This window comes from Copadichromis virginalis, linkage group LG4, assembly GCF_057382275.1.
Source record: "Copadichromis virginalis isolate Kocher_CV1m ecotype Utaka linkage group LG4, C_Virginalis_male_GT1.1, whole genome shotgun sequence".
Lineage (NCBI taxonomy): Eukaryota > Metazoa > Chordata > Actinopteri > Cichliformes > Cichlidae > Copadichromis > Copadichromis virginalis.
The window spans coordinates 7,290,712-7,310,428 of NC_140621.1; the positions used below are offsets into that span (position 1 = coordinate 7,290,712).

Genomic DNA, 19,717 nt, shown 5'->3' on the forward strand with positions numbered 1-19,717 from the left:
AATGCATGGAAATATATTTTTCATGACTTATTTAAATACATTGTTACTCTTTAAACCATTAAATATAATTAACTATGAAGTAATACATCAAATAGGTCTACGATCAAATATTACGATTAAACACTGGTGAAAATCAAGAAAAGACAACCTTCATTTCAAAAGTATTATTCAGTTTTATTTCAGGATATCAATAATAATTCAATTTCAGCCAAAATAATAAATAATCTGGTAATAACATAAAAACATTAATTTTCTCTTTGTACCTTAAATTTAAGGCTTTCGTCTGATTTCTTGTGCCCTCCGATGAGTTGCAGGCGTGTGCGGCAGCCAGCCAATAATATCATCGGAAAATAAACCCATAACGAACCACTGGCTCGGTGAGTTTAACCACGTGCCAACTGACGTCACCTGATTTCTGCAAATAATTTTCCAGACCACGCCCACACAAACGAAGTCCTTTAGAGTGCTTATTAATATTCATTATGTTAGACACTTTTGAACGCAAATAAATGCGGCATCCACGGGGATGAACTAATTGAAAGTAAAAATAAAAGTACAAGAATATATAATGGCTAAGCAGACCATCTGAAACCAGGACAAATATAGTTTTATTATCTCTCTTGCAGACAGAGAAAACAACATTCATATGTAAAAATAATAATTAGTTTCTCTTTGGCCATATTTCTCTCCACTAACAAAACATGTAATGTCTTTTAAAATCTTTAATTATCATCACAACAGTAGAATAGACAATATTCTTTGTAACTCTGGCCACAGGATCCTGTGCACTTTTTTATTTATTTATTTTTATCTTTTTTAAGCTCCCATTGGTTCTAAAATTCATTCACATGTGCAGACTTTCCTTAAATTAGATTTCCTGCATCTGTACCACAGTGCCTTCTTAGTGTCATAAAACATAACTGCATTTGCTTTTGGGCTTCAAAGAAGCATTATGGAAATCATGAGTGTAACGAGTCAATTGAAACTCAATACAACAAACTTTTAGTATTACCTTCTGTATTCTTGTAGTGTTGTAATAGAAATTAATTTGGCTTTGTAATATTGTTGACACAGTCAAACACACACACACACACACACAATGTGAAAGGGGGGGGGGGGGAGCATAACTCTTCAAAGAAACCCAGAAGCCACGATCAGTTCGGTGGGACTGAGAACAATGTTGTTCCACCAATCTCTTGCACTTCTTTTGATAATTCAGGTACTGGATAGCTGCCTGCATATTACTTATGATAATAAAATAAGAAGTGTCATTTGGCTTGCTAAATGGCACCTCCACATATGGGCTATGTTTACTCCCAAATGAATTAAATACTTGTCACACACAATAGAAAAAAAATGTCACAAAAAACACACCTAAGGCAGCCTATTGGCCATCACTTCAGTAACATCCATCCCTTCAGTTTGGCCCTGTAAAATAGCTTTGGGACTGGAAACATTCTTTTTGGAAAATCAGATTTGTTTTCAGTCATTTCAGTATAGACCATTTGATCTGCTCCTTGGCTGACTGCAAAACCTGCAAAAGTAAAAAAAATGAAAGAAAATTATATAATAACAAAACATGAATGACAACTGCTTTATAAACAAACAGAAAATGCAACCTTTGTGTAGTATGCACATATATCATTTAATGTGTTTATTCTAACTTCTGATATGTATTTGGTTTAGGCATCAGAAATAGTTCGTTTTAGGAAAAGATTGGGTTTAGACTATAGTAACTTAGTTATAACACTGCTCGTTCTGTTGCTCTCATATATGTGTTACAGAAGTTTTTGAAACCTTAGCACAGTCCAGTATTACCCTTTACATTACAATATAATGTCAAAAAGTATCTTACCGTAGAATACAAGTCTGTTTAGTAAAGGTAGAGTGGTTCTAATGCTTTACATAACTGAGAACTCCTGCACAGTAAAGCATGGTGCTACAGTACGACTGTTTAAACACTAGAGGGCAGGCTGAGCTTATGCTCACAACCATGTGAAGTCATGCCACCATGTTAAAGCGCAACAAAATCGTAATACAAAACACATCTTTGTTCTACTGCCACTAAATAAATACAGTGGGTTAATGTTTTCAAAATCTACATGTTTCAACGGCTTGTTCTTGTATGTTCTTTACTGGTTTATCTTTTAACTGTTTTTCAGTCCTTAGAAGAGGTTAAATTACAGCAGTGAGAAATCGGCCAGCAGGTGGCGCACTAAGCTCAAATTTAAAGGCCCTTGATTCAGTATGGCATTTAAAGGCAGCCTAATGTGCAGCGTGTCTATTGTGTTGATCACGTAAAAACGTTAGATGCACGTTAGAGTCAAGATATACCGCAAGTTGTGTTTAGTCAATAGCATTGCATTGGTCAAGATCTACAAGCTGTCAAATTTCTATCATCATGTACAGGCAGCATAATTAGAAACTAATGGAAATGAGATGAGAATGTCAACCAAGGTATGAACGTTCATAGCTTATAATCTTTTCAAAAACTCTTTTAATTTGAGTAAATGGGGAAAACACACGAGTGGACATGATCTCTGAGTTTAGTATTCAGCTCTCCTCCATCTGTCCATCAATCAAGATAAATAATAAATGTGCATGCCAAATATTCTCGGCCAAAAAACTAACCGCAAGTTGCTCTCCGATGCATCAATCGGCGCATGAATGAATGTCAGATATAAAGCACTTTAGCAGAAAAAGCATTAAAATGCTTGTATGAATGGGTGAATGAGGCAAGTTGTAGAAAAGCACTATATAAGAACCAGTCCATTTACCATGTGACTAAAACTTTGGAAATATGTGAGGTCAGGCATTGTCTGTTATAGCTCAAAACATAATTGTAATTGCTCAGTAAGCAATTGATACGTCAACTAGAGAATCTCCTCTTCTGCCACTAATGGTTATCCTCCTTTTCTTCATTGTGGTGTGTCAGTTATAGAGCATTAGCTTTTTTGGGGGTGACATTATTAAATGCCTTTATGTCCTTCCAGTGCCTCTAAAACAGCTCCGACCCACTGAAGGATTGACTTTACAATTAAAACTGCCTTGAAAAGACTGTTGTTGCAAATTGGTGCTATATAAATAAAACTGAACTGAATTGAACTGCATTTGTGTATGCATGTGATGCCTTCATGTTTGTGTGTATAGCTTTGGCAATGATATTCACAGAGTCTGTTTGCTTGTGTATTACCTGAGCCACGCTTTGTTCAGTTAATGGGTTCTCATCCGCCTGTAATCAAAATGACATGAAAAAAAGTCAAATACTTACACACACACACACACACACACACACACACACACACACACACAGTGCATTAGGTCTGTGGAACAAAGAATAGCACACTATAACCCAGTGACATTCAAACAGTGCTAGTTAACAGTTCAACCAGTCACAATTCATAGTGGAGCTTGTAGCCATGCTTGTGGTGTAGCTTCAGGGCAAGCACCGTCTGGTATGCAATCATTCACTTTAATTATCTGATTGACACAGTTCCCAGAGAATAACTCTTTTCACTTGGATGACGTCTTCAGTGTTACTCTAGCGCCACCAGCAGGTCATAGTTATCAAGTATAGAAAAATAACATGTTAGTCCACATGCTCTCCCACCATGCATTTACCTTTTCTGTTTTGCCCATTCCTCCTTCCTCCCTTCACTGAGTCTTACTCCTTCTCATCCATTCATTCTTACTCTCTCAATCACTCACTCTTTCTCTCTCTCCACGTCACTATCTTTCACATTGGCCTTCTTCCTCTCTCACCCTCGGTCTGTCTGTCTGTCTACAGCAGCTGGCTCCTGTCTGTTTGTGCCTCTAGGTTACCGGTGATGTAATCAAAGAGGACGAAGCCATAGGCTGGCTCTGACATTAGCTGACACCAATCAGAAGAAGAGAGAGAGGGAGAAGGACAGGAAGAAAAGTAAAACAGGGAAGAGAAGGCAAGAAGCAAGTCAAAAAAGCTAAAGGGAGCTACAGCAAATCTTGATGTAGCCGTTCTAATCAGACCAAACACCTGCATTGATTTGTATTTCTACAATCTAACACACTTGTTTTCTGTTTGAATTTCCAATGGTTATACTGATACAATAGGTTTTGGGGAATAACTGACAGAAATCTTACCCTGTAGTTGACTTTCTGTAGGACCTGCTGTGGATCACTCTCCAGAATCACCCTGGCAACAGGAAAAACAACCAATAAGGGTAGAGTTCTGTATAAGCAGGACTGGGATTGCTTATGGGATCATGGCATTTTACATACTAAACATTTTTTTATTTTAATAATAGAAATACCTATCATCATTTTGCCTATAAATATCAGGCAAAATGATCAAAAGGAACTCATATTGACTATTCTAGTTGGATAAACTTTTCTTTCTCTCACCCCCCATCAATGATTTCATCCACAACAAGAAACACTCCTTCCATGTTTTCCAATAAACACCTCCGCTCCACATTTTTCCTGCAGGATAAATAAAAAAATTACACGCGTCATTAGACACGTTACTTAGGATCTCATATGATCATCATCATTTTAAGTTAAAGTTTTTATTCCTCTAACTTAAGTAACTTAAAGTATTCACATTTCTGGCTTTTTAAAAACCCATAATTGCTTTATTTTTATTTTTTGCCCTCACAATAGCTCAATCTCTCCTTAGTCTCAGTTACTCACACACTGCATTACTATTGCATTGGTTCCCATAGTAACCATACCCATCATTGTTTGACTAATGTTGCAATAAACAGTGAGGGACTCTGATATGAGCTTTAACAGGTTAAAATGAAAAAGGAGTACTATTTGTCATTTAGTTGAATTTATTTATTAAATATAATTATTTATATTTCACATTATTTATTATAACACTTTGATGCTACTGAGGCTACATGGAGGACAAAAGCTCTAATTCATTTGCATGAAGAAAAGTCTGAAAAAGAAGATTGTGAATTTCTCTATTTGGGCTCTGATTACCTCTGTATTGTTCTAAACATCATTACAAAATATCAATGAAACCACTCACTTATGCAGTTTTTGTTTTTTCTTGAAAACAAAAAACTTTTTTTTGAAGACGGTACCTGAGGATGTGACTGGTGGAGTCAAACAGGCAGTTAAGTACTGACATCAGCATGAGCTACCAAGAAAAAGAAAAGTCAGTATATGAGATACAAAGATATAAATCAATGCAAATTGATGTTAAAGCAGAATCAATTAGATTTCATGGCCTAAATAAGCTAAATATTGCACATTCAACATATACCAGCTTAGCAAAGTATATAGGTCAGAGGTGTCGAACTCCAGGCCTCGAGGGCCGGTGTCCTGCAGGTTTTAGATCTCAATCTGGGTCAACACACCTGAATCAAATGATTAGTTCATTATCAGGCTTCTGGAGAACTTCAAGACATGTTGAGGAGGTCATTTAGCCATTTAACCTGCAGGATACCGGCCCTCGAGCCCTGGATTTCGACACCTGTGATATCGGTGAATATGCTGCTCATGAGAAGTGTTCTTTTATTAATCATTATAGGTTTAAAACTTTCCAACCAAGCTGTAACCCAAAATAATCTCCACACAACTGCAACATATAGAACAATCCCTGAAAATAGCTTAAAAAAATCCATAAATCCCACAGGCTGTACAAATGAAAGAGACTGTAGCTAACTGAACCTTTATGGTAAATGTTACTGCCCTGAAGCACCTCAATTTGAAGAGCAATTACTAGACTAATTAAGTAGATTTCATGGAGTATCTTATTTTTCCTTGAAAATAATCTTTAGCATTTTACAATAGAAATCATTATTATGTGAAGGTATCGCCAAGTTTTCAATTGTAGTGTATAAACACACAACTTTTTCCAGGTTTTTTTCCGTCTTTACTTTTTTTTTTTTGCATTGCACCAAAGAGTATTTATAGAAACACATAAATATTATATTTATGTATTTCTATAATACATAATACAATAAAATATATTGTATTTTGTCTACAATATATTGTAGACAAAATACAATATATTTTATAGTATTATTTTATATTATATAGTAATATTAATATAATATAATATTAATATAATATAATATATAATATAATATATAATATAATATTAATATATATGTAATATTATAATATGTATAATATAATATAATATTTTATAGTCTTCTAGAAATTTGGACAATTGACTTCATTTGATTAACTTTAAGGAGTATTTTACTTCTAACACTGAATTATTAAAGTTCAAATAACCCCCAACAACGTTCTAACAGAGCAAAGAAAACCCCAGCACTGTCTTTGTTTCTTATATTCCTAAAATGTTCATTCTTACTTTGGCTCAGTGTCCAGTGGACATGCTGACCTATTCAAGGTTTTTTGTTTTTTGCTTTCTTTGCCTGTTTGTCTTAATGTCAGTGAAACATTAATCTGACTCTGAGAATGCTGCATAAGAAATGCAACCTTTCTGTGACACCAGAGCAGGCAACTGAATTTAGAAACAACAAGTAATTACCTTTAAACTGTCTTGTGTGCCTACAGCTGAGAATTCCATAAAAAAATATTGATATGAGCCTAACTCTTGTTAAGAGGTTACTACTGTAACTTATGTGATTTGTGTGAAAAATAATATTGGATGAATTTGTTGTTTAAGAGCTGAGAAGAAACAAGAAACCGTCTGGTGACATGGAACACATGCCATTCTGCCTTCAGAATACAAAGCAGAATAAAATTTAAAAAAATAAATAAAAAAATAAAAGCACGCTTATGTGAGTAAACATTTGAACAAAAATGACTGAGCTCCTTTTAAAACATATGCAGATAAACTTGACGTAACATATTCACAATGAATTTTAATTTTATTACTGCAGATGTACTTTATTGGCAGACAAAATTTAATTCACCTCATTTTCCTGAGCACTTCCCACAACGTAGAAGAAAAGATCTATACTGCTCTTGTACACGATGGTCATGCCTTCCAGAAAAGCTATTTCATCTAGATAGAGAATGAGACGTGACAGGGTTAGCATAAGCATGACTTTATTAATTTGCTTCTATATAGAAGTGTAAAATAAAGTTTATTCAGTGACACAACTGCCAAATATATAGTGACAGGCAAGCAAAGGGGTGAGAGGGAAAGAAGGCAGAGACGAGTGACAGAAAAGCAATTAGACAGAAACTTGATATAAAGAGAGGAAGGAGATGAGTCGGAGAAACAAATGATACAAATGAATGTTGGGAAGGAGTGGAACTGATAGATAAAACATAAAAGGGGAGAAGAAAGACAAAGCAGAAGTGGAGAAAATAAGGAATGAAGATTAGGACAAAAGGAGAGATAATGGCAACGTGTTAAAGAGGCCAGGGGTAGAGACTCAGGTATCAGTTGGGTGAAACTTGGAATCCTACAAAAAAGCTTATGGGTAGGTCAGGTTTTTCATCCAAATGAATGAAAACCCAAAAGTTTTACAAGGGTAATACCAACTACAGCGTTCTGCCACAAATAATGGTCTAGCATGGTTTGGCGGGTGGAAACCAGGTCAATGTAAAAAGTGATTTAGGTTACAAGTGACAAGAGAGTGTGTAACAGTCTGGACACTGGAGACGTCTGTGAACATTCAGCACAATACAAAGGGAGGGAGCGACGGGTGGGGGTGGGGGCGCATGCATCACACACCAGAACAGATCTACATAAAACAGAAGAGAGTGGAACTTACTGTCTGCTTTGTGTGTCTTGTTAAAAACATTCCTTTCAAAGGTTTTCTGCTCCTTCATGGAGGGGTAAAGCTCTGGGTCATAGTACTAAAACAGGAACTTTTATGAGTGACTCAGTTTACTTACATAGTGCGTTGCTAATAAATTCTAAACTTGATAGTTAAACTTTACCAGTTAGTATTTACTGTTACAAACAATGAAATCAACTCAATCAAATGCACCCCTAACCCACACAAACATATCAGCGGCATCCTTTGCACTCACTGTTAGTTACTTTAATCAAGTTGAAGCTGAGAAATCTTTTCTCAGGTTTATCTACTTCGGCCATAGCCACTTATTATTTCTGACTGTAGGTAGACGACTCAGCTGGTGATAATCAGGGCAGTCGTTATTTGTGAATCAGTCACTGAAAACTCAGATTTTGTTTTGTTTGGAAATTTCCAAGCTAGTTGGTAAGCTAACTGACTGGTTTCATATTTACTCTACAGACATCGCTTGTCCTATTTTCTGTCTTCGCTTTTCATTCACTCATTCACACACACACCCCCCCCCCCCCCACACACACACACACACACACACACAGCAGGTGACTGTCTCTCACTGATCCTGGTCCTGATTGAGGTGCTTTGAAGAAAGGACGTTCTTCTACCCTACTCTCACTAAGTGCTGCTCTTAATCATCAGAGGTCTCTTTCTAATATTGTACAGCAATAATTATTTGGAACAGTTCTGAAATAAACATTGCAGATGTATAAGACAACAATAAGACTGATCAAGGCACATCTTAACAAATATATTAATGTGTTCCTCAAAATACTGTTTACATTTTCTACAAGAAAAAAGTACAAAAAATTCAGATACAGGGCTTTGAAGTAAATTTAAATTACCCTCAGTAGTAAATGGTTATTGTTTATTGTGCAATGTAAATTTCATGTTTAAGTCATATAAAACTTATGTCCCATATTGTGACTTATTCATGAAAGTACTCCCTTTCATATTTTTGTCATACAAAACAAAGTTTATATTAAAGCGCTTCCATTTTTTCCCTTGTGTAAAGACCACATTGAACTCACCTTTGACAAAAGTCTGTTTCCATCATTGTCGAGAATAAAAACTGCTTTAACTGTGTAGAGGGACGGTTCCTGCAGCGATAAACAGAAAGAACATTGAAAATATTTTAGCTTCGCTGAGTCATCTTGGGGAAACATCTTGAACATAATAGCATAGCTTCAGTCACATCTGTTCCTCTCATACCTGGATAACACTTAAAAGAGCATTGCAGCAGCAGCCTCTTTTAAATACTCTCTCATCTACTTACACACACTGAAGCTGCCCAGTCCAACCAGTTTCTACAATTTATGCTGCAGTTTATTCAGTGTTTTAATCTTTGTTGTTTATCCTGGTTTGTTTTACAGTTTTCCAGTTCTGGGAATTATCACATATTTCTACTTAATACATTTTCCATTCTCCTGCATCCACATCTAGACAGCTATCTGTCCATCCCTGCGATGATTTTTCAGACCCGGGACAAAGTTCTGTTATGCACTGACTAGCACAGATTCACAGTCAGAGTGTATCACAGAACTTAGACCAGACACTTAGCTCATCCAAAGTCCAGTATTCCAGGCTCACATAACCAGAGTCCTAAAGCTGTAGATGGCTCAGTCTATCCTTCATTTGATCAAACGTGTTTCTTGTTATGTTGATGCTGACTGAACTTTAAGTGATGAGTAAACATACACGGACATACTCCAACATACTGTAGTTATAGCATATAGCATTTGTAGGTAAACACTACATAACCAATGACAAGTACTGCAAGTCTTTTACTTTAATTTGTCATGCAACGAGGTCATTCTTAATACTATTTTTTACTCCTTTCTTTTCCTTTCTCCATACACCCTGGAAGCAGGTGAAGATGCAGCAGAAATACCTACTCTTAATAACATTCTGATTAGCAAAGTGCACGTGAGGTGTATGCTGACAACTGACTGAAGGAAAGCTAGCAGCTAGCTCAAGTCACAAGGCAAGGCCATAAAAATAAAGACTATTATTTGCTACCAAGTGCAGAAGGAGTTCTCAATATTTTTCCAGGAAACCAGAAACTCTAAAGTATAAAAAGAATATCTTTGATCATGGAGTGTAGGTTATGTCAACCTATAGCCCAATACATATTATATTAAAAAATGTTACATCAAATAGTTTTCATTGGGTCTTCAGAACATGTTTTAGCCGGTAAAGATGCCACTGAATTATGAATTAGTTACTAGGAGACAAATGTACCACTGTCCAATTAAACAAATATGAGTTTCAGGCATGAGAACAGATCCTATATGCTTATGTCTCTGTTCTTAGCTAGTTTGCTAATGGCTACAAGCACGAGTACATTCAGCAGTCACCTAGTTAGTAAGTTTTATTAAGTGCTGAAGGGTCCAGGTGCAATATGTCAGCCATTATTAAGTATTGTGCAGTCTATGTTTAGATAAACAGCAAACTTAAACTCATTAACAGATATCAAGCTGAAGAATCATATTTTGGAAAGAGATTTGAATACTGAAACTTCTGGTGCAATCTGCCTCTGACCCTGTCTTTCATATCCACATTGCATAACATTATGATCACTGACTGGTGATATGAATAACACTGATTAACTCTTCATCATGGCCTCTGTTCCACCAGAGAGTCTGGCAAGGGCCAAATTGTGGTGGCTAGATGACTGTCAGAGCATCTCCAATACTGCAGCTCTTTCTTGGATGTTCCCAGTGTATAGTTTTCAATATGTATCAAAAGTAGGGATGGGTATCGAAAACCGGTTCTTGTTGAGAACCGGTTCCCACTGTTTCAATTCCTTGGAATTGTTTGCCATTTTTGCAAACGATTCCCTTATCGATTCCAGTCGCCCCGAATGACGTCACCACGTTGCGGAGCGTCATTTACCTGGCAGGAAACGGCGCCTAAGCGGCTTAAACGCTCAAAAGTTTGGTTATACTTTATGAGAACGGATGACAACAGGGCAACTTGCAATACTTGCAAAGTAGATATTTCATTTGAGGGAGGAAACACTGCGAATATGCAAAAGCATTTGCTCACAAAACACGCGATGACCTTAAATGAATGTCGTGATTTTAATTCCGCTCCGGACTCGTGAATCTCAACCCAGCAGCAGCGGTAACGTTTGCACGTCTTCTCCCGTTAATGCGGCAGGTAAATAATCAACTAACAGTGCATATTATGTTAGCGCGATCCGCCTTATTACAAAACCTGCTATTACTGTGCATTTAGTGACCATGATGAGACAGAGTCTGGCTGGCTCAGATGCTGGCAGTTCTCGCTGCAGTCTACCGGTAGCGTCTCCTTTCAGGCCAGGATAGACGAATGTGACTAAGTTTGAGCAGTGACTAAGTTTGTGGTAAAAGGCTTGCACCCATTTGCCACAGCAGATGCCCCGATTTTCGGTAAGTGAATGTGTTTAATTGTAGGCAGGGACATTACTGGATATTCTTGTGTAATTGCTACAGAATAATTTATGTTATACTTTGTTATTCCTACAGAAGAATATTTATTTTATTATTTTACAGTTTTTTTTCCCCGGGGACCCTGTGACACCCCATTGAAGAGCCATAGGCTGGATCTCTTAAGATCTCACTGTTGGGTTTGTAAGGCCATGCTACTCCTAAATTTCTATCTTGTTCAAAGGGAAGATATAAAACAAAGTTCTAAGCTAATTGACTTTAGTGTTCTCCTTTTTTTAAAAAGAATCAATAAGAGAATTGATAAAGAATCGAATCGTTAAACAGAATCGAAAATGGAATCGGAATCGTGAAAATCTTATCAATACCCATCCCTAATCAAAAGTGGTCCAAGGAAGGAACAGTGGTGAACCAACGTCATGGGTGGCCAAGGCTCACTGATGCACATGGGGAATGAAGGCTGGTCTGTGTGGTCGGATTCAAGAGACAAGCTGTTGTAGCTCAAACTGCTGAAAAATGTAATGCAGATTCCGATAGAAAGGTTTCAGAATACACAGTTGGAGCATCATGGCCGCAGAACACTCAGGATGCCATGCTGACCCCTATTCACCGTGGAATGTGGCAACAATTGGAATGTGAATATCAGAATTGGACCTTTGAGCGATGGATGAAGGTAGCTTGGTCTGCCAAATCTTTGAATTTTTTTCACATCAAGTGGATGGCATGTATGTCACTTACCTGAAGAACACCTGGAACCAAGATGCACTATGGGAAGAAGACAAGCTGGCAAAGGCAGTGTGATGCTTTGTTCAATGTTCTATTGGGTTCTGCCATTCATGTGGATGTTACTTTGACAAATACTGTCTCCCTAAGTATCCGGTCTTTAAGTGATGACGTATCAACCCTGCTTCTGGGTCCAAACTACTCTGCGTTTATTAAGGCTGTTGTGTTTTTAACATGTTTTAATGTTTTGTATCTTGTTCTATTTAATCTGAACAAGCCCCTAAAAAAAGGCAGTGATCACTGTCAGCCTCTGTTTTTATTACTACTATACATTTTAAAGCTCAGTTTTTAAAACCTTATGATGTAACTACAGCCCAGCCCATGCAACAGTAAATTAATGACTAACCTCGTATTGTGGATGGGTTATCTCAGTTCTCCTGACTGAAGTTTGGTCCATTTACAGCATCTTGCCATGCGATTGCATGGTAGGAACACAATTTGCAAAATAAAGGATATTTTAGCTGATGCTGTAATAAAGGAAATGCTAAATGTGGCTCATTTTAAAGTCAAACATTGATTTTAATAAAAAAAATGAACTGTACTTTATCAATGACCTCTTTGCTGTTTGGTACGGAGCCCCTCTGATGACATGGTCCAAAATATAAATAAATTGTGGCCACAAAATACTACTTCGTGCCCTTGAAATAGTATAACGTGCCCACGAAATACTTATTTGTGGCCACAAAATACTATTTCGAGGGCACGAAATAGGCACATCATATTGATACAATTCCTGGACAGCTGTGTAGAGACATAAGCATAAGAGTAGGCTAAACCTATACACCATGGACAGAGACAGTATGATTGAGTTTTATTTTAGGCTGGGAATGAGCTACAAATGCATTTTGAAAATCCTGGCATTGCAAGGAACCATTATTACGGAGAGACATTTAAACAGGATATTAAGATAAGATAACCTTTATTAGTCCCACACGTGGGAAATTTGTTTTGTCACAGCAGGAAGTGGACAGTGCAAAAGTTATATAGCAATTATTATTATTGAGAGCCCAGTTGCTTTACAGACGTAAGTACGACCTGGACGCCGGGATAGATTTTATTGCCAACCAACTGCAAGGGCCTGGGAAGGATCACGGTTATCGGTCAAGTGTTTTGTGCCCACAAATTAGCATTTCGTGCGCACGTTATACCCATTTTGTGCCCACGAAATAGTATTTTGTGGCCACAATTTATTTATTTTTTGGACCATGTCATCAGAGGGGCTCCGTAGTTTGGTGATCTATTATGTTTCTTTTTTGCTGAAGGGTTGTCGGATGTTCAATACTGATTATAAATTTTACCCCTGTGGCTGATACTTTTATTGTCCTCTTAATTTAATTGTTCTGGTACACTGTTATAATGTTAAACTTTTGAAAATATTTTGTGGCTCATCTACACCTTTTGGACTACAATGTCAGTCTCAAATCTCTGAGATCAGTTTTGAGCTGCAAAACTTGCGCTTTGTGTGGAAGCACAGTTAGCATGAACAAATAAACGGGGTTTAGTGATTTATCATTGTAATAGATTAGTCTCCTCTTGCTAACCACCTTGGCCAACATGTTGAGAAGATAACATGAGTTATTAATAACTCCTTTAGTACATTGACAAGCAAAGCTCTAATGATGATGGAGATGGAGAAGCAACAGCAGCTCTCACCATGTCTGGGCCAGTAAATTGGGCTAGCTAACCAAGTACAGACTTAGCTGGTTTAGCATCTATGTGAAATGAATTTGTTGGCTGAATATTTCACTTGACCTTTTTTTTAATTAATATTTTTAATCCCCTGTGTAGATATTGAGAGTTAACCATGTCCCCCAGTGTTTTAAATGTGCAACTTATAGTGGGGTTTTTTTTCTGAAGGATCAGTTGTTTTAAATGACTCCACTTAATAACAGTGATCCAAAAGAAAAGAACCAGAAAAGGCCAGATTAAAAACAGATCATGTAAATGTAACTTTAATTTCACAGACATGCAATAGTAAATAGGGGGTGTAACCCTATTATTAAGATGCAAATGCATGAGAAAGGAGCAAGACACATACAAGCAAGAAGGGGCAGAGATGAAACCAGGGAGGCAGGAAAAAGAAAGAATGAGTCTGAGAAAGACGCATAATCAAAAATCTCAACGGAAGTGAAAGAGCAAGATGGTGAGAAGAAGTAAGAGAAAAGTAAAAGAATTACTCAGATAATTTACATTAGCTAGACGTAAATCAAATTATACAGCTGGCATTGTAAGAATCATACGCTGACGATGCAGTTCTGAGTATTATCAGAATAATGTACTTATATTACTTTATTTAGGATGTCAATTTAGAATTGTAGTTACAGTTACATTTATCCAAAAGTATTTGGATAAATATCCATCAGTGCATGGATGGGGATGCAGTAGGCCAACATCTATACCAGTAACATTTGGGCAGTAACCAGTGGCATCTGTAGTATTTTAAAGAGTTGCATTTTTACATGACCTACCTTATACACGAGATACATGTTTTTATATTTGACTTTTGCTATTACTTTTCCATTGCTCACTTTTAGTTGTAAATCAGCCAGTTAATTGTAGAAGATTCTTACTTTAAACATCAATATCAATATAAACCACGATCTCTGAACATTTAGCCAGTGGAAAATGGTTGTAACACAACTAAAAATAGTACACTGATATCAATAAACACATTATCCCTGCTTTCTGTCCTATATATGAATGTATTCCTCTTATAAACATGTAAGCAGCAATTTGGTGCTGTGGCTGTTCCAGCCAATTTAGAGCTGAAAGAAAGGAATGGAAAATGTGAATCTTTCACTTAGATTAAGTTACTTTGTTGTAGTACACATGGTGATTACTTGAGTAGCAAAGCCACAATGTAAAAATACTCAACACTCACAGACTACTTACACAGAAACTACTGACTAGAAAAGTGTAAATAGATAAGTATATTGAAAGTAACAGCCCTTATATTATATGATATTCATTCATTATCAAGTAGATTTCTCCTGTTATAGATATTCGAGTTGGGGCTGTTGGGACAATAAAGGATTTTGTATGTAAAAAATGCCAAAGTTCTACAGTAACATGCAGTAAAATGCAAAGTTTCTTTAAAATACTTTAGTAAAATTACATAAGAAAGCTACTTTTTGCCTTTGCTGCATATTGTTCAACAATATATAACAAAGCAAAACATTGTGTAGGAGTATCACTAGTTTTGTATGCAAAATGATGCAATTTACGGTCCTTTATAAGGAAAACGATGATAAGCAGGCTAAGATCATACTTTTAAGAGCCGAGAAAGAGTAAACCAAGAAGAAAGAATTAGGACAGATAGAGGTATTCTGGAGAAGCACGGATGAGAGAGAAAGAGAAATTTACACTCACACACGCAGAGAGAGAGAGAGGGCGAGAGGGAGTGAATAATGGTGCGCAGGGCAAAAGAGGAGCGAGCGAGCGAGAGAGAGAACAGTGGACGTGGCACCTGCTCTGGTCTACACGTCAGTCCACATATGCTCAACACACGCAGGCATTTAAATACGCAGACCGGCTTTAACCATACCGCTTGTTCCATTAAACACTACAGTGTCCGCTTTACACGCGTGATCCGTGCAGGAACCGAAGCTTTGCTTGATTACCGTGTAGCGCCATCCTGTTGCGCTCCACGCTGGACTCTGTGTGGATAAGTGTGTAACAGCTGTGGGTCAGCCGCTCCACGGTAATGGAATTTACTTCACAACGTAAGAAGTTGTCGCGCTGTCAGCACCATCAGCAATAATATTTGTACATATGACATACACATAGAAAGAAAAAGTGTGACTTTAGCTTCGTGACAAACAGTTACCAGGCCTGCGTGTCCACAGTCAGCTCCAGTCCGAGTCCACTAGCATTAACTTAAAAATAAAAGCTGTTTCTGCTTTATGGACAATCTGCACCCAAGCCCCCCTCCCAGCCTCCCTCCCGCCTGTCTACCACCCCCCTTCTTGCCGAACACCTTAACTGCTATAGTGCAACAAATGTCCCGCACACTGCTAACCAAAATATATAAACCGCCGAGCACATTAATATCCCATCCACCTGGAAATGAAAGCACACTGGTTCCCGTTCTAGTTGGTGAAACGGCGGAGAGGCTCACCGGAGACGTGGAATCCATTGCTGCTGCTGCTGCCGTCGCTCCGCTCGCTCGGTGTGTTGACGTGGACAGCTCTGAGCTGTCACGCCGAGATCAGCGCTTTTATTTTTTTTCTTTCTCTTCTTTACGGAGCCGCCCGGGCGCGCTCACGCGCTCGCAGCAGCCAACCGAATAGAACCATAGGAGTGAAGCGCGATCCCGACGCTTCGCCCTCCTCCCACTTCTTGTCTGTCTGAGCCTTTCACGATAAAAGTCGAGATGCTCTTAAGGAGTCTACTCTGGATAAGAGCAGTTCATGTGCCACATGTAGCAGGCGGAAGTCAAACACACCACCCCGCACATGCTAGTTCGATCCACATCTACAGTAAAATCATTCCTTGATCCAGTTATTTACTGCAATACTTTTCCTAATCCTAGTGTGGTGATGTCACGAATATTCCACGGGGGGGGGGGGGATTGGTGGAAAGTATTTTTAGATCTTAACAAGTTAGATGTGGAAACTGTTCTTTGTGCATTTCTGCTATGATGTAGAAATATAATGACAGCTGACTGGTGAATTTGGAAAAGCAAACATTGTATTTTTACAGTGTAAGAAAATCACAGTCAAGGCTTTACATGTTCCGCTCTCCCTGTAAAATGAGAAAGATCACAAATAAAAACACTGTAAACCTTTTATAGAGGTAATTGGTTATTCTTTTGTGTTGTATTAGAAAAACGTATTCATTACTAAAATCAAATTCTTTGTTTGAATGATTCAGCTGAAATGTGAAGTGCACTGATCATGTTAAGTGGGGGTAGGTGATTATATTAAATACTGTCAAATCTATACGGTAGTCAAACCTCTCTCATATAGTGCTATGTACCCAGATCTTACCTGCAGAGACATCTCAACCTTAGGATCCTGCAGTGCATATAGCCATAGTCACTTCATTTGCATCCCACCAGCCTATACTGTTCACAAGCTCATGCCTTTGTTGTCACCACTGTGTTGCTGTCTCTTGTTTGATCCCCCATACTTTTGCAGATTTGGTCAAATAACCCCATGTAGGTTCTACATTTCTTTTTTTGTCAATGACATAAAAATGCAACAAGTGTTTGTTATTGTGGATTATGTAAGGACTGATTTTTACAGAAATCTGGTACTTTGTAACCTGCTGTATTTCTCCATAAAAGTAGCTATTATGTCTAGTAGCTGTGCTAATGTTGCTATCAATACCTGTATTGCAGAGATTCGAGGATTCAACCTCTAAATGCTCAAAATATGCATGATTTTCATTCCTGACACTTATCTGCACATTAGAATAAAAATAAATACAGAGCGTGAAGAATGAATATCCACACAGATTGTCAGTTGACCTGATATTGGCTGCTTCTGTGCTTGCCCCAAATATCTATTTTATGTTCTGTAGAAGACAAATGTCCTGTACATGACATTTTATGCAACTTTAACTTCCCAAATCTATCCCAGCTGACGTTGTTCACTCTGGACTGGCTTCCAGTCTGCTGCAGGAAAGTTTTGTTGTTTTATTTATTTATTTGTTTAAGATTCAATTAATCTGTGCATTATTCTTCATAACCAAGCAAAATAAAAAATTACTAACTAAAAGAAATAATGGTATGGAGCACAAAGTATAGCATTTGAATCAAGAATATAGTGATGCAGAAGTAGAGTAAGATACAGAAAAAATATATAGAAAAAGCACACTGAAACTGTACTTCAATAAAGTACTTTTTGGAAAAGTTACTACCACTAGTCCTATCCATGTTCTCATTCAACTGCATTGGGTAGTGGGGGTGGCAATGTCACTGTGGACAAGGTCTGGGTGCTGTCCAGTAAAGGAAATTTTCACTGGTAGAGAACATGGTGGGGAATGTGACTGTATCTAACTGAAGATGGTGAAGCAGCAACCCTGAGGTGATGAAGGCAGACCCATCATTTGAAGTAGTGGTCACACATTCTGTAGCCCTCCACTGCAACCCTAAGGAGATCCTGAGACAGCTGGAAGGAGCTAAGCAGGATGGACGGAGGACCATAAGAGGGTCGCAGAATACTCACAGCAGGATGTAATCTTAGACCTAAATCGGTCACTGGTGACCTGGTAGATGTGAAGAGGTTAAGCAAGCTGTACAATTAACGGCACCGCACAACACACTAAAATAAATAAATAGATATATAAAAAAAGTCCAAATTTGACACAAAAACAATCACATTTGATGAACATACAAAACAAAGGAAGAACAACCCAAAGAGCCATTTCAACAGTTATGTCTTAGTTTTTGCACATTGATACATGAATGTTTTAAATAAAAGGCGATTACTGGCACAGCACTTTGTCTGTTATGACTGGCTTTGAAGAATTACGAGCTTTTTTCGTGATGGCTTGCAGCACAATGCTTCCTTCAGAATGCCATGAAAAGAATAAAGATTATGCTCTCCTCCTCTGCATTTATCACGCTTTGTAAAGAGTGATAAATGCAAAGATATGAATTACTCCAACCATATCTCAAATTCATTTCTGGTCTAGAGTGATCAGTATGTATGAGCAAGGTATGTAAGTATACTGTTTCATATCCACCTCCCACAGAGGTCTCACTTTGTAAAATGTCATAGCTTGTGGTCAGTTTTTCAGCTGCCTCAGCCAGCAAATCTCACTATCAATGACAAAGGTCTGACAAAGGTCTCTCCTGGAAATTTAAAACAACAAAGAATAGAATATCTGTAAAATTGTTGTGGTTAATTTGTACTGGATCAAATTTGGTTTGATCCAGTGGGACTATTTATTTGGAAAGGTTTGAAAGAATTAGATGCTGGTTGAGAGATGAAACACTAGTATAAAATTAATTGTAACGGCATTAATGGAAGAGAGAAAATTGTGTTTTCAGATTAATGATGAGGCAGAACCATAAAGCGCTTTGAGGGCTCAGATATAGAAAAGCGCTGTATAAGAACCAGTCCATTTACCATTTACCATATTATTGTTGATATGTGGAACTATCTAAATCCTCTGTCCAAAAGGTATCATTCAAAGAAATCATAGGACGTATCCAGAGGTTTGTACCTTGAAGTCAAATAATTATCACTTGTTAGTATTTTTGAAGACAACACCTGGAGGGACAGAAACATTTTATTTTACGGTACATCTATTTCATAAGTTTAGTTTTACAAATTAAGATTGAAAACATGAATAGGTAACCCCAAAACCATTCCCTTCTTCTGAATACTCAAATTTATTTTTATAGTTTCAGTAACTATATAAAATTGAGAAAACAAAATAAAAATATTAAATAGATTAAATCACAAAGCAACTATGGGTGCCTTTCAAAAAAAAAAAAAACTTTTTTTCCTGTGCCACGCGTGGACTCTGTGTAATATAATCGATTTTACTGAATACAGTCGAAACTAGGTGCTAATTGATAAAAATGGCAAACGTGGCAGTTTAACTAATGTAAAACATTTTAACATCCTAAAATATGCTCCACTTATTGACTGAGTACAAAACACAACGGGCTACAAGTGAGTGGTAATAAGAGGTATTAGTAAGGATACTTCAGTGTTCCCAAACTACTGCGTGGACGAGCGCGCATTCTCGCTATTAGGGATTGCGCGCTCGAGCCAGTTCGGCTCTGGAGCGTTCTTCCCCATTTCTTCGTCCCCCGTTGCACTC

The 19,717-nt window shown here is 37.5% G+C and overlaps 1 protein-coding gene across 2 annotated transcripts; it reads right to left on the bottom strand.

Moving 5' to 3' along the window:
• Positions 1-1,402: 1,402 nt before the first annotated feature.
• On the bottom strand, positions 1,403-16,167 carry copz2 (COPI coat complex subunit zeta 2). 2 transcript variants are annotated; one of them, XR_014920007.1, is made up of 10 exons: positions 16,056-16,167; positions 8,759-8,827; positions 7,689-7,773; positions 6,879-6,970; positions 5,070-5,125; positions 4,381-4,458; positions 4,120-4,171; positions 3,763-3,871; positions 3,194-3,232; positions 1,509-1,534 (listed from the first exon to the last, which is right to left on the bottom strand). XR_014920007.1 is itself a non-coding variant. In XM_085453339.1 (9 exons), the coding sequence occupies exons 1-9, from the start codon at positions 16,071-16,073 to the stop codon at positions 1,487-1,489; spliced, it is 537 nt and encodes a 178-aa protein (XP_085309465.1). In that variant the 5' UTR covers positions 16,074-16,164; the 3' UTR covers positions 1,403-1,486. The 2 variants fall into 2 exon arrangements, 1 of the variants encoding a protein (XP_085309465.1); XM_085453339.1 differs by lacking the exon at positions 3,763-3,871 and having other exon boundaries at positions 1,403-1,534; positions 16,056-16,164.
• Positions 16,168-19,717: the final 3,550 nt, after the last annotated feature.

What these genes read in the sequence shown, in the direction of transcription:
- copz2 (XM_085453339.1), bottom strand. An exon ending in GAAGTGCTCAGGAAAATGAG is followed by an intron (nt 5,126 to 6,878) that starts GTGAATTAAATT and finishes TTTTCTTGGTAG; the next exon opens with CTCATGCTGATGTCAGTACT. An exon ending in GATGAAATCATTGATGGGGG is followed by an intron (nt 4,172 to 4,380) that starts GTGAGAGAAAGA and finishes TCCTGTTGCCAG; the next exon opens with GGTGATTCTGGAGAGTGATC.